At 38.8% G+C, this 15,470-nt stretch overlaps 1 protein-coding gene across 1 annotated transcript in view; it reads right to left on the reverse strand.

Annotated features, from left to right (window-relative positions):
• Positions 1 to 366: 366 nt before the first annotated feature.
• LOC137393680 (inositol 1,4,5-trisphosphate-gated calcium channel ITPR1-like) overlaps positions 367 to 15,470 on the reverse strand; it is an 89,363-nt gene continuing 74,259 nt past the window's right edge. Inside the window, 13 exon segments of the mRNA XM_068080324.1 lie at positions 367 to 771; positions 1,470 to 1,631; positions 2,917 to 3,077; positions 7,707 to 7,872; positions 7,989 to 8,116; positions 9,341 to 9,397; positions 9,527 to 9,722; positions 9,893 to 10,057; positions 10,310 to 10,479; positions 11,008 to 11,326; positions 12,687 to 12,908; positions 14,053 to 14,181; positions 14,324 to 14,434. Of these exon segments, the coding sequence (XP_067936425.1) occupies positions 682 to 771; positions 1,470 to 1,631; positions 2,917 to 3,077; positions 7,707 to 7,872; positions 7,989 to 8,116; positions 9,341 to 9,397; positions 9,527 to 9,722; positions 9,893 to 10,057; positions 10,310 to 10,479; positions 11,008 to 11,326; positions 12,687 to 12,908; positions 14,053 to 14,181; positions 14,324 to 14,434 (2,076 nt within the window). The 3' untranslated portion in view covers positions 367 to 681.

Here is a 15,470-nt window from a genome sequence, read left to right on the forward strand (position 1 = left end):
GAATATAACTTTTTGTAGCAGTTCAACCATCATGTGTGCTTCATGTTGTTTACCTTGGTTACTTTCTATCGCTCACATCACTACTTACTGTGTTACTTACCTCACATCACTTTTTACTGTGTTACTTACCTCACTTTACAACTACTTACTGTGTTACTTACCTCACTTTACAACTACTTACTGTGCTACTTACCTCACTTTACAACTACTTACTGTGTTACTTACCTCACTGTACAACTACTTACTGTGTTACTTACCTCACTTCACAACTACTTGCTGGGGTACTCAACCATGTATATTGGATGCGTAAAATTTTTTGATTGAATAGCTATATCTACCACCAACATCTATTTTATAATGCGCAACTCAAGAAAAATTATTTATTGTGTATTAAAAATTGCATACCATAATTATTGGAGTCAGTAGCATAATGCACTGACAACTTTATAATGACTAGCAACAAATGTTAAAAAGAGCAGAAGCTCCTACGGCTCTCGCCTAACTGTTGGTGCAAAAAACCTGATGACACTAAACTCACTGAAGAGACTCATCCCATACTTGGTTTGTGTAAAACCTGCAGTTAGCTTGGGAGTGAAAAAATGAGACATCCATCATGGACTAATACTGTGTGCTTATATCCACTGATCAGAACAGTCCTTATGTATCTGTTAGATGGTCTGCCTAAGCTACCGAGTGCCAGCCATTGTGAAGGAGAGGGTTCTGCGTATTCATCAGTCCCATCCGTTGCCTCTGTTTTCTCTGTTCTGTCATCTAAAACATGGAAACAAACACTTATGACCAGTTGGACAGCCTGATAGCATGCCAAACACTGACAGATCACTTGCAGATGACACTATCAACACCAGTAACGCTATCGACACCAATAACGCTATCGACACCGGTAACGATATCGACACTGGTAACGCTGTCAACACCGGTAACGCTATCGGCACTAGTAACGCTATTGATACTAGTAACGCTATCGATACTAGTAACGCTGTCAACACCGGTAACGCTATCGGCACTAGCAACGCTATCGATACTAGTAACGCTATCGATACTAGTAACGCTATCGATACTAGTAACGCTATCGATACTAGTAACGCTATCGACACTAGTAGCGCTATCGACACTAGTAACACTATCGACACTGCTAACGCTATAGACACTAGTAACATTATTGACACTAGTAACGCTATCGACACTAATAACGCTATCGACACTAGTAACGCTATCGACACTAAGAACGCCATCGACACTAGTAGCACTATCGACACTAGGAACGCCATCGACACTAGTAGCGTTATCGACACTAGTAACACTATCGACACTACTAACGCTATAGACACTAATAACGCTATCGACACTAGTAACACTATTGACACTAGTAACACTATCGACACTAGTAACGCCACCAACACTAGTAACACCACCAACACTACCAACACTATCGACACTAGTAGCAATACCTGATCTTTAAGTTCGCTGAGCTGGATAGAAAGTTCCTTCACAATCCTATTGGTTGTTTCAAGCTGCCCTTGTAGCACCCTGATGTCATTTTGTTCCCCGTCATCAGCATCATGCGCCAGGGACATTGCACGCATTCGTGGGAACCAATCTTGCTGCCTTTCCTAAAGCAGATGGAGCAGCATTACTGCAGTACCATCATATAAATGTCTGAAGCATTATAGCGCAAGCAGCCCACGGTTTTAGACAGCAAGGATACTCATTTGCTGCTTCATTTGTTAGTTTTGAGAAATACAGAATGCTGTCATTCTATTCTTGAAGTGAAAACAATCAATGCGTATGTTTATAATGATCTGAAATGTTGCAGCAGATCAAAAATAGACTCCGATTTAAACAATCCCATCAAACAATCAGGAGTCGATAGTACTTTCAACATATCGCTTGTCAGTGCTTAAAAACACATCCATCGACATATTCTAGGTTCATGAAATAATGGCAGCATCATTGCATTCTGGTTACAGAATCAAAACAGCTTAGGACCTTGTAAGCACTTTTTACCAACTAGAAAAAATGACATCTCCTAGGAATTTCCTAGCTAGTTTCTGTTAATATCTGTTTTATGTTATAGAACTTGCGAAGCAATAAAGTACATTATTCACACTCTAATTACTAGGGCAACGATATTTGATTATCCTCCGACTACATGTATACAATGACTATCGCTTAGACGTGAAAATCAGATGTTTTATCATGTACAGCATTTCCTTCTACATCACAGCTTCGACTACCATGGCTTCGCTGTATTGCGGGTTTTCGTTGGCCTCAATTTGTATACAGATAGCGATACACCGTTGGTGTCATCACACAGGTATGAATGCGGAGTGCACGGTAAAATATAATTTCTTACAACAGTAGCTCGAGACTTCTTTTTAACTATTGAACGGAACTTGACTATAACTCCAGCATTTTGCTACCCTCACGCTGATTGGCTCAAGGCATACATTCCAGCATTTTGCTACCCTCACGCTGATTGGCTCAAGGCATACTTCCCAGTACAGTTCTCGTTATTCTCTTACAGATTGCAGTATTGTATGTATAATGTACTATACAAGTAAGTACCGTGTACCAGGACACATGCATGCACTTACATATATTGTAATTGCGAATGTTTACAAAGCAGTTTAAGTGTTACGAAGTGTTAAAATTATAATTCTATTTCATAGAAATGCTCATTTCGAGGATGGGTCTGGAACACAAGCCAAACCCACCCGTGACATAGCCAGCATTACTGTACGAACTTAATTGATATGACATCGCCTGGATCCTAATGAATTTATGGAAATACTCATATAAAGGGGTTGTTAGATATTCGTAGTCTGAAAGTGCTGCAGCGAAGAAAATTCAAAAGGTCTAGACATGTATGAAAGCTTGTTACGGCAAAACACCAACCTTGACGAGTCGATAAACGTAGCTCTCTGGACCGGTGAACTCGGTCGGATCCTTAACGTTGATGAGCACAATAAAGTATAGATAGTGCCACATGTTATGCTGGCATATTATATGCTCTTCAAAACTTGTGCTCTTGTTATCAAAGCATGACCTCTCCAGACCTAAACAGAATTGACTTCATAAGTGCCATCTTTAATCTGTTAAATTTGTTACAGGCAGAACAGGCAAGTTGAAATGAGCTATCCTTTTCAGATAATCTCCCAAGGGTGAACAACACATGTTCACTAAACATGCATGCCCTACACATGAGCATACTAAACATGCAGATGATATGTTATTAGGGCTAATAACAACACGCTACAAATAGAGATAGAAAGCCAGAGATGGGCACTCGAGTTAACGTGCATGCTCGAGTAAGCCTTAAAGCACATAAGTTATATAATTTTTTTATTATATAGTTCAATACATCAGAGTCTTGGCTTTCGAATGAACCTATATTTAATACACAAAAAATAATAGAACTATGAACAACAGGGTGTCAAAAGTATGTCCTGCAATAAAAAAACACTTGGTTGCGGCTCCCACAATGTGATGTCATAATTATTATTTAGCCTTAGGTAGTCGATACCTTTCGCTGCCATTGAGGCTGCGCTTTTCTGTGACATTCAGTGCTGTTAAACCCAAGGAGCGCTAATAATAAACTAGGATTCTAGATAATCAACAATGCCCAGGGATCGTACTAACGCCCGACCAATACAAACAGATGTTTTAGGTTAATTAATTATGCTTCAATAAATATACTGCTATTGATAAATGTAATGAAATCACATCAAATAAATTGTGACCTGTAGTTGTGCGACCAAAGGACTATACGTCAATCACACTTTCGTGAGATCACGCAATGCTTGAAATTAATTAGTCTCAGTCGTGCTCCTCAACATCATAGTAAAAAGAGAGAGAGCTAGCGCATAATATCATCGGGAAAACATAGTATGGTGCTTGGAATCTGAGTTATTTATCATAGAAATAATCGGTAAATGGAGAGCTAATGACAGCGATTCCTTTGTCATCCTCATTGATTCTGTGAAGTTGTCCTACCTTCGCCTGCCACTAGCGTCATTATCGTAGTTGATAAATATAAGGGGTAAGCAATAAAATAAGCGGTAAGAGCACACAACACCGAATATAAAAATTGTGACGTCAAAATTTTCGAGCCTATAACATTGAACATTTCTGCGGGAGAGCTCTGGGGAAATCCTATAAACACCAACCAATGTCTGTCTCACCATGTCAAACAATGGCTCATTCGAGAGCCAAGACTTTGATGTATTGAAATATATGATAACAAATTATGTAATTTATGTGCTTCAAGGCTCAACTCACTAATGAATTGAAAAGAATCGATTCTCTAGTATGTTTTACTTACTGTAGAATTGTATTGACTCAGAGCATCTTACCAGTAAGAATTGAATTGAGTTTTTACTGTCATCATAGAGGAATTGATTCAAATCTGTATTTTTAAAAAGCAAAACGACTCGAGTCGAAATTCACAAATCTTTCCCTTTATAATTACTGTGTTGACGGAAAATCCATCATGGACATTGACATCTAAAGTGAAACAATCTATTACATGATGTGCGCCAAAGCAAAGATGTCAGTGTAGTCCCATGTAACACATTTAAAAAAAACTTAGATATACTGAATATATTTTACTTTTAATAATATGTGCTACGAACTAGCTTTATGGTGTGCCTGTGCCCTGACAGTAGGCTTATTTATAAGTTTTATAGCTGCTCCCGAATATCATTCTTTCTACCAAAATGCCTTTATAACGACTCGCTTTTGTAACTATACAAAAACAATGATCACAGATCGCAGTGTTATCAGATCCACCTAAAACTTTACCCCAATAAATTTAGGAGATTAGGTTGTCGTGCCAGAAACAAACCAGTTGCATAGTTTTTGCTTTATTCACGAAACACAGCATAAAATCGTAGTTTTTTTGTTTTGTTTCTAGTTTAAGATAAATGAAAGAAATATTGTAAACAGCGACCTGAATAGATTTTGCTAGTAAAATTCTTCAACAATGAACCAATAACTATTTTGACAACTACACTTTTATATTTGGTAATGTGTGCCTGCATTTTGGTCAAACTGCAAAAATGATAGCCTTTTTCTTTTGAAGTCGGTTTCACTAAACTACAAAAATATTAAACATTTTTTGTTTTTAAATGCATTGATTATTGTGCAGAAATTTTTGCCAATTTAAAAAAACTTTAACTTGAAGTTACATGACAGAAATTCTGCTCTTACAGCAAAAATACTGAATGTATGCCAGCAAAAAATGGTAGGCACGCCTATTGGGTAGACGTACGACACCGGCGAATGGCAACCGGGTTCCACCGGCCATGAGACCATGACTGTCACTCTTCTCAAGCAAATCCCTCACGCTTAGAGAAAGCTTGTCGAAAGGTTTGCTCACTCAGCAAGTTCATGGTACACCCGGTGTTGATAAGAAAATGGATGGATCGCCCTGATCGGTCCAGAGCCTGCGCCCTGATAGGTTCAGTGCCACCCTTGCCTTCAGAGTCAAGATCTCTGGGGTGATTCACTGTCAAGATCCGGAGTCAAAATCCTGGGCCTGACACTCATGAATTTGCCGAGACAGACTTTTGGTGACTGTTGAGTCTGAAAGGGGGCGTTAGGCAAGTCAACCCTGCCGCTTTTAAGGCAGGCTCCCGACGATGCACCGGCTGGGATCCTTTGGACGTCCAAAGGAAAATACTTCTGGAGCAGGCTCCTAATGTGTTGGCTCAGCCTGGAAAGGGGGCATTGTGCAAGACTGCCCTGACATTTTTATGGCAGGCTTCCGACTACTCATAGACCAGGATCCTTTGGACTGGTTTCTGAGTGCACTCCTGACAATGCAGCCTGAGGTGAATCGCTCGAATTTGGGTCGGACTTCCTCAACCGACCCATCCTCCAGGTTTCAGCTTTCCTATTGCCTCATAGCAACTCCGGGTAGCTATAGCCAGAGGCCCCTTAACTGCTACTTTGTTTGGAGTGTTGGAAGCAAACTTTCTCTATGCCGGCTCTCTGTTACTTTTTGGGCTTTTCCGGACTGGAGTCCAACTCAGTAGGGTGTCTCTAACCAGCGGTCCAAAGGGTCTTCTGCCAGGGTCAATTCACTGTCGGGCCTCGGTGCAACAAGTAGTTGGCACTTTAGTAGTTGCAGCCCTTTACCATTTCCTCACTTCGGTGGCTTCTGGCTGGGGCAGTCTTTACGGGCGTGCCCCTAGCCCCCAAAACCCTGGCATTGGAGGAGTATTCCTACAGTTGTAGTTGATGCAGTTTATTGATGCTGCTTTACGAGTAGTGTCAGCTGGCTGATGGTCTGGTCCCGCGGGACTACAGTTCTTTATTCCTGCCCTTCTTCTACAGACTGGACGGCCATTGACTGGCGTTCTTAAGGTATGACCTTTAGAAACTCTGTGCTAACTTAAATTGCGTCAGTCAATGTAGGTGTGGGCACAGCCAATAAATGGTGCTGTAGACTAAAGTTGCTCAGGGTGCTGCAAAACAGCTCCTTGGCGATGTCCACTCGGTAGCATGCTGGCAAGTCCCGGTATTCCACTTGGACTAGCCGTTCTACTTAACAAGTGTACTCTTGGAGGGTAGTCGTTGTGGTTCGCCTCAGGGTGGTCATTTCAGATCGCAACTGCCTAGAAAAGAGGCAGAACCAGGCTATCAGTGTGTCAAAGACGGTGTCCACTAAGTTGTCTTGTCCACAGTTCTCTTCTTCCTCCTCCCACAGAGCCTCTTGAAAATGGAGTAAGCTGGCCGTCTGTCTATCCATTGGCCTCAGCCACCTTCCACTATCATCATCCTTTCCAGCACTTCGGCTGAATGGTCTGTGCTTCTATCCGCACTGCAAGTGTGCCTGATGCCAACCCTTACAAGAGTATCTCTCAGACCCTCAGAGGCAGATGGCCCTTATGGCAGCTAAGGCTTACTGTAATCAAAAGGTGATCTCGCCTCAGGGAACTCGCTTTCTCTGGAGCTCTCCCCTTACTATCACGATGATAGCCTCGGTTAAAGCATCCTGAGGTGTCCTGATTCTTGTGGAGTTGGGATTCATGATCCCATTAATTCCACCAGTGTAAAGAAGCCGACCGAGTTCCTCTCCTTGCTCCCCAAGAATTAAACCAGTCGAGTACAAGGCAAATGAGTATATAGTTTGCAGCAAATATATAAGGGGACTGTTAAATATGCAATAAACGTATAAGTAACTGCACAGTGAAAGGATCTCAAGAGCTCTGTTTCCCTTGCTAATCTGGGCTTCTTATATACGCTTTAAGCTCCACCTCTTCAAGCTTGACTGGTCGTGCGTACATGACTCGGCTTCTGTAATATAAGCGATAATATGCCTAGCCTTAGCTATGCTGGGTATAGCCTTGATAGCTGAGCCGACTTTGTCCCTATAGTCGAGATGGTCTCAGCTGTGCCGACCTTGGTCCTGCTAGCTGAGCTGACTATAGCTGTGCCAATTGTGCTCAGCCAACTGGCTAATTTCCAATCGCTTAGCTGATTGTGTATGCAGCTAGTTAGTGACCTCTTAGCCAGAACACTCGGTGCTAGCATTTTGCTGACTTCCATCGCAATATCACTTATAAAGATATAAAATTGACTCATTATTGCCAACAGACCACAAAGAAAGTGATAAAATTGACTCATAATCGCCAATATATCACATACAAAGAGATCACATTGACTCCTGATTATCAACATACCACATATAAAGCAGGTATTTTTCAGTATTTCCTCTTTCTGAGTTTTCTCACTTCTCAGGTCAGCAAAAGTGTCAATTATAACACCAAAGATGAGGTTGAGCACAATAATGATGACAATGAAAAAGAAGAGCAAGTCATAGACTATTCTTGCAATGAACAGAGGCTCCTGTAACAGAATAACAGCTGTTGTTACATTTGTGTTGGACCACACTTGATACAAGAACTTTTGATTTAACAGATAACTTTATCGTAGATCAGCTTGTACACAATAAAAATACTCACCGTACTGCTTGGCTTGCGAAGTACATCGCCGATGCCTCCTCCATTCCTCAAGCCCTGGTTTAGGGTAGTTATTATACACATGATGAGGCGGTCACAAGCTCTTTCCGAGTTGGCCGACTTATTCTCATCTAGATTAGATTACAATCTACATTATAGTCTATCAATACAAGTAACTACTTATATCAGCACATGCAACTAGTGGTCGTATGCATATAACACTGGTGCCTATATGCATATGACATTTGCAAATGGTGGCCGTATGCATGTGACACATAAAATTGGTGATTGTATGCATATGAAACATGCAATTAGTAGCTGAATGCATATGACACTTGCAGCTGGTGGACGTATGCATATGACACTTGCAACTGGTGGACGTGTGCATATGACACTTGCAACTGAGAACCATATGCGTATGACACTTGCAACTGGTGGCCATATGCATGTGACACATAAAATTGGTGATTGTATGCATATGAAACATGCAATTAGTGGCTGAATGCATATGAAACTTGCAGCGGGTGGACATATGCATATAATACTTTCAACTGGTGGTCATATGCATATAATACTTACAACTGGTGGTCATATGTATATGACACTTGCAACTGGTGGCCATATACATATGACACTTGCAACAGGGAGTCATATGCATATGATACTTGCAACTGATTGCCATATGCATATGACACTGCACTGCAACTGGCTGCAAACTTGCATGTCACCTTACTTGTCTACTGATTATTGTAGATAAACCTCGAGATAATATACCAGTTGCGTTACAGCCGCTGTCTTCATGACAGTGACAAATTTTCAATAATAACCTTTTTGAAGCATCAAAACCACCAGAAATGGACGCTTGGTGCAAATGATATACTTTCTAGCAATTAACATTTCCTTGTCTCATCTTGGAGTGAATGTAGCCATAAGTAAAACAATCAATCAGTATTAAGCATATATAATAAATCGGTCATCCAGTTATCATTATAACATGATTTTGACAGATTGTTTCACACGGGCACGTGAAAAAATCTGTCGAAATCGTAAACAATCTGTGGCATGTTTCAATAGCTTTCAAAATCACATTTCAAAAGAAAGAGGTTTCAAAATCATGTTTCAACAGGTGTCAAAAGAAACACACTCCCTGACCTCATCAGCAGATGCAGTGTTGATGCAGTTGTAAGTTGTTGTGTAATGTTGTGCAGTTAATGCAGTGTAAAACTTCACATGCTTGGCATGGCAGCACTAGGTATGTTCATGCTCTAAATGCTCTATAGCCATGCTGCCAATTGCTACAGGTCTACAACCTAGCCTATGACGGTCATTCTCATCACCATATTAGCATTATTTACCTGAAGAGGTGGTTACAGTGAACTCATCAGTGCAGTTAGCCTCTGTGGAACAAGCACCTGCAGATCATATTAAAATCACGGATAAAAATTCCCTTGAAAGCGAGCCCTTAAATATGATTTGCTGTTGGTCTATCATGTACTGTATTATCATCAGAGACATAACAATGTAGCCACAAACCCGAGTACCTTGGTTAGCTATGGCAAGGGGAGAATCATCTACCTCCAGCTGGAAATCATCTCTGAAGAACATAAACCCGACTATTGAAAACAAGTAGATGAGAATGACAGCCAACATTGTCGTCAGAATTATGGACCGTACATTCTTCGTCACTGATCGTACAACATTGAATATTGTCTCTTCGTAGACGATGACATCCAGGAGCTGTAATAAGCATTTGGACTACTTTGAGCAATGCAGTTGTACCCGCTAAATCAAAGTTTTTAAAAAACGCAGAGAAATTACATTCATCAGTGATGTAAAGGCCAGGTAGTCGCTGAAGTGTAAAGACAAGTAGAAGGTGAGCCTTGAGAGGGAAGTGTCTGTAATCTCACCAGTAGGCTGTAGAAAAAAGGGTGTATCAACATGCCACACAGACATGTTGTAAGGTAGATGAAATGATAGACAGTCTCGGGATCATGGAGTATAACCCTCAATGGTTTGGTGAATGTACCATTGTTCCCCATCAGACTCATTATGAAGACAGCCTTATTGATAACCTAAAACAAGGTTACACGAAAAGATATAGCTCAGTTCTCTTACGGAGTGTGGAAAGCTAAAACGAGTACATAACAAAGTTTAAGTGTAAGGCTATACTCTGAATGCACTATGCAATAGCCTCCGAATAGCATTTTGCGGCATACAAGAAAATGCGTATGCAAATTACTGAGGAATCCACCAAAAATAGATCAAGTTGACTAATAGAGCTATTTATAGCGGAGTTTAGTCATAGATCTGCTTAGGTGACTTACCATGAGAGCGCCTAAGAGGAAGAGAGTATGGCTCGTGCCAAATAGAATGAGTAGCTTGAAGAATGCTGAGACAAAGAAAGCTTTGACTAGAGTAGGGTAGACTTTAGTTGTAGCCAAGGCTATGCCTGATAGTATGAGGGGTATCCAAGCAACTGCGGACCAATCTTGCACTAAAAACAATTTTAATTCTATGACTGCACCAGTACAGTGCACTGTTGATACTGCTTGTAGCAGCCAGATGATGTCGTGTATATACAGATCGTACTACTAGACGAACTGGTGTTACTGCGAAGGTAAGATTGAGCGCTACATGAAAGCTAACCATTATTCTTCATTATCAAAATCATGAACACTAACCACCTTCAGAAACCTTCTAAGTGCAAATTGCACACATCTGATAGAGTAGGAATGATATATATTTGATGGAATACGGATGATATACATCTACTGAAAATATTTTCAACTCTTCATTTCTGAAGGAAAGATACAACAGGACAATGAACAAAAAAGGATGAATTTACTTGTAACTTTTCTGTACCAGATTTCGCGATAAACTGTGCACCAATTACAACTAACGATTAAAATGATTAAATATTTCCTAAAACTAGCATGGTTTCACCATAAAAATAAACAGAGATTGTTTAGTTGGTTCTCTTTTGTTCTCTTCTATACCCATGAAAGTAGCAAATGACACTTACATTCTTTGCGCTCCTCGCTGAAGGGATAAAGCACTGCCACGAGGATGTTGATGAGCATAGCAAAATTGAAAGAGATGGTATTCCAAAGAGACATGTGTTGGGCTGCTTTACACAACAACGGAGTTGTGCGCAGCTTTTTTTGCCAGCGCATCTCCGACAGCATGTCTTCATATCGACTGAAAAAATCAGCGACCTTGCTGCCCTGTTCATCCCTCTCCGCCGTCGTATAGACCTTCATCTTCGTTTCTGGTGTCAGGTATTCACAGATCTCTGGGATGGGAAATACTATGGGCTCCAATGTTCTGTCTTCTCTCACAATCTGGGACATAGGAGAAACAAAAACACTATTCACCCTTGAATAGAGTACATGTACTGTGTATATACTGATAACTACTGAGTAAACAACTAGCTGTAATACTTGTATATACAAATAGCTGTACTACATGTACATGCTACTAGCTGTAATACTTGTATATACAAATAGCCGTACTACATGTACATGCTACTAGCTGTAGTACTTGTATATACAAATAGCCATACTACATGTACATGCTACTAGCTGTAGTACTCGTATGCCGTACTACCTGTAAACAACAGTGAAGATCACAGAATAAAAGATAATGAATACACGTTAAGCTGACTTATGACATGGACAATCAGAAGCCATAGCCTAAAAGCGCAATACAGAATGTATGCAATATCCTTAACTACTCTGTAGCTCACAAACTTCTACACGTTACTAAATTACTGTTTTATTTTACTTAATTTCAATAATTCTGTGAAAGAAGGCCTTGAAGTATTATTCCAGACAAAGTGTAATGCAAAGAGTATTATGCAAACATTACAACCACTATATATATATGTAAGTGTGCCTGAGGGCGTAATATAAATGTCGCTTGGCCAATACTGGCAACAATCAACACGAGTGAGTCGCAGAAACACGCGTTATCGGCAATGGCTAAGATCTTGAGAAGAGTGCTCAAACTCTCATGTAGGAGACCAGACTTTGAGTAGACGTTACCACCCACATGGGTAAACCAGAGTGAGGATAAAAATATATATATAATGTATTAAGAACTGTAAACTTTAAAAACTATTTACTACTTAAAGTTTCATGGTTGTTTACATGAAACTAAGTAGTTGATAGTTTTTAAAGTTTACAGTTCTTAAAACATTTTATATAAATGCTCTATTTTAATATTGAGCACTCTGCTTCTAGTGAACTGCAACCTTCTTCATCATCAGTATATATAATATATATATATATATGTATATATAGTATGTAAGTAGTAAATAGTTTTTAAAATTTACAGTTCTTAAAATATTTTAATAACTGTATACCACCATTTTGTTATACGGTTCCCTTTTCAACCGTATAACAAAATGACTACAGGTTGTAAAACAGCTCAAGTTCCAATTAATTCTTTGATACTGTCGAGCTTATGACCTGTTCATAACTTTATTAGATGCCAAATGAACTGGAAATTGCAATTAAGGAAAATAAGACTATAATTTAAGGAGAGAGAAATACAAAGAAATAATCATGGTATAGAGCAAAAGATGGCAAGAAAGAGAGTTGACTGTTGATGTTGGATTAATGTACAATTTAAACTATTATTGCTGCGCAGACAGACTGCTATGATGATAATAATGTACATAAATGGACAAAGAGCCTCTACCTCTATCTGAGCTGTGTGCTTGGCATAGTACATAAGAGCCTCGTCTGAGCTCTGTTTACTCTTCAGCAGCTCGGCCAGTTCCAAGTTGTGCTGAGCGAGTTGGTGAGCTAGAATGTATATATTGTGTCCAACCTCTCGAGGAGAGTTTTCCTCATCCCTTGTATCCACTCTCACACTGCCTTGCATTTCTCCTTGATGATACGCCTTTTTGGCCACCTTCACCTGTTTATTAAATATCAGTAGTAGCCAGCTTGGTAACAAAAAAAATTTGCTCCTCAAGACTAATTTTCATTGAAGATCTAACAAATGTTGACAACTACAATGTTGAGGTTCTTGGACGTTTAGCATCTAGCAGAATATAAGGGGATGTGAAAGGAATGTTACATTGACTATGGAAACAAATACATGTATGTATATATGACATGCGGGTTTGTATAGCATGTATACATTTATATACACATAAATATAATTAGTTTGTATAGCATGTATACATTTATATACACATACATATAATTAGTTTGAAGAATAGCTTGTACATAGACCTAGTAACTATAACTAGTAACTATACTATTAAGTAGAGTTAATAGGTCTATGATCAAATCCAACGATACACCATCCAAATCATTGTACAGCATTGAACAATCTTTTAATCATGATGAACTTTGGTCACACAGCAGCCCTTGTGTTTAACCTTCTGTCACCACTTCATTTTTTGGGAGACTCCCTTTTCAATACTGTTGATGACTTTTGTCTTGCTTCAATCTCCTCGATGATTTCAAGTTTGTTCATAGGTTTCCACATTTTCCCTTGATTTCACGAAGGCATTGCAAAGTGAATGCCTTGTAAAATACTATTTTGCAAATCTTTGTTGACATTGTTAACAAAAATATTTTACAAAGCAGAGTAATATTGGCAATTGAGAAATACGAAAAGTGATTGTTTAAGTAAATGTTTATCTCTATGGCTTGCAATAAAGTGATCTTCTAACGTGATAATTGCAGTCTAGATAGCCAGTGAGCTGAACGCACATTCTTTTTTATATCTAAAAACATCTCTTGCAAAATAACGAACAAAGATTTGAGTTATGAGTATTAGGTTTAAATTATCTAAAGCAATTTATCGTTGCGTGGGCTGGAAGCAAACAAAGCCACGAAAGTTATTCATGGATTCAAACTATCCTCAGGCAAATTATACATGTTCGACGGCATTTATATATGAATGTGGGTTTAGAAACTATTTTATATCACTAATTATATTATTTGATAGTAATATATAATTATATTATTTGATAGTAATATATAATTATATTATTTTTATATTACTAATAGCCCTACACTGTTATACTTTTTTATTACTTATTCTCTACTTAAGGCTTGTTTATAATATCTGCGCGTCTTACCAGAGCTTTTGGGCTCATCATCTCCAGAATCCTCTCAGCATTCTCGCTGTCATGTCGACTCTCCATAATAGCTAGGAGGAGTTTAGAAGCATTGTTCTACAACAGTATATTTGTGACTCTAAAATTCATCTCCACTTACATGGATAATAATTGCAATACTCTTCTCTAACAGAAAAACTGCTTGTTTTTCAAATATATTTAACTTAAACAAGCTTAGAATAAATCATTCATTCCTTACCTTCAACTCTAGCACGAGCCCCATATTCTGCTCGCCAAGAGGATTAATATCATTGAGAACCAAGGCTATGATGATGTCAATACCATTGCTTTCATGTATTGCTATGGCATTCTGTAACAAAGTAGGAGAAGACGAATAATATATATTGTTCATGCACAAGTATTGTACAGTCATACTTCAACTTACGAGCTTAATGCGTTCCGAGACTGAGCTCGTATGTCAATTTACTCGCATGTTGGTGCAATTTATTTATATATAGAACAATTAAATATATATTAATTGGTTTTCATACTCTGAAACATGCAAATAAAACACTCAAAACAAGATATTGCAGCTGAAAGAACATGTTGGTTATTGTCCTAACTTACCACAAATTTTTAAAAAGCAACAAATAAAAATAATGCAAGAAAATGTGATTAATTAAAATGTAAAATTAAATACATACAATAGCAGCTAACGCTAGCATTTGCCAGAGAGGGAGATATCCTAGGGAGTTATAGAGAGTTATCCTTCATTACAACAGTTGACTTTGATAAATTTGGATTTTATCAAAGTCTTAAAAGACAAACTTAGAAGCAAACCTAAAAGCAAACTTTCATTTTTTACTTAACGTGATTAAAATTTCTTCGGCGTTCATAGTTTCTCGCTAGTTAGCTATTTTTTCCTGTGTTTCGCTTTCACGACTAGCCGGTCGTTTTACGATAAGCCTATCTAAGGACGTTTGCCTTTGTCGCCCATTCAACATGTTGCCATTAGGACGAACACATGTGTCGTCACAAACGGTTAATGTACGACATCTAGCCAACTTATCCGAATGTTTATAGTTTTGATAAATAGTACCGGCCTTTTCACATAGCTTCGTTCAGTTACGCTGTCACCGGCCAATTGTTGATCTTTTATCCAATGCCTGAGCAGTCTCTCCATCAGCGGTCGTGAAGATCGCTGCGCCGTTTAGAAACTATAGTTAGTCCTTTAGCGAACTAAATAAATGCTCTGAATATAATCCTTCTGTTTGATAATTGTGGATGTATTTCTGTCATATTGCTGAGCTAGCTCAATCACGCATACACATTTCGCATATTTTTTCAATAATTGTCCGTTTGATAATTGCTATCATTTGCTTTTTCTTTGCATTTCATCTTTCATT

This window comes from Watersipora subatra, chromosome 1, assembly GCF_963576615.1.
Source record: "Watersipora subatra chromosome 1, tzWatSuba1.1, whole genome shotgun sequence".
Lineage (NCBI taxonomy): Eukaryota > Metazoa > Bryozoa > Gymnolaemata > Cheilostomatida > Watersiporidae > Watersipora > Watersipora subatra.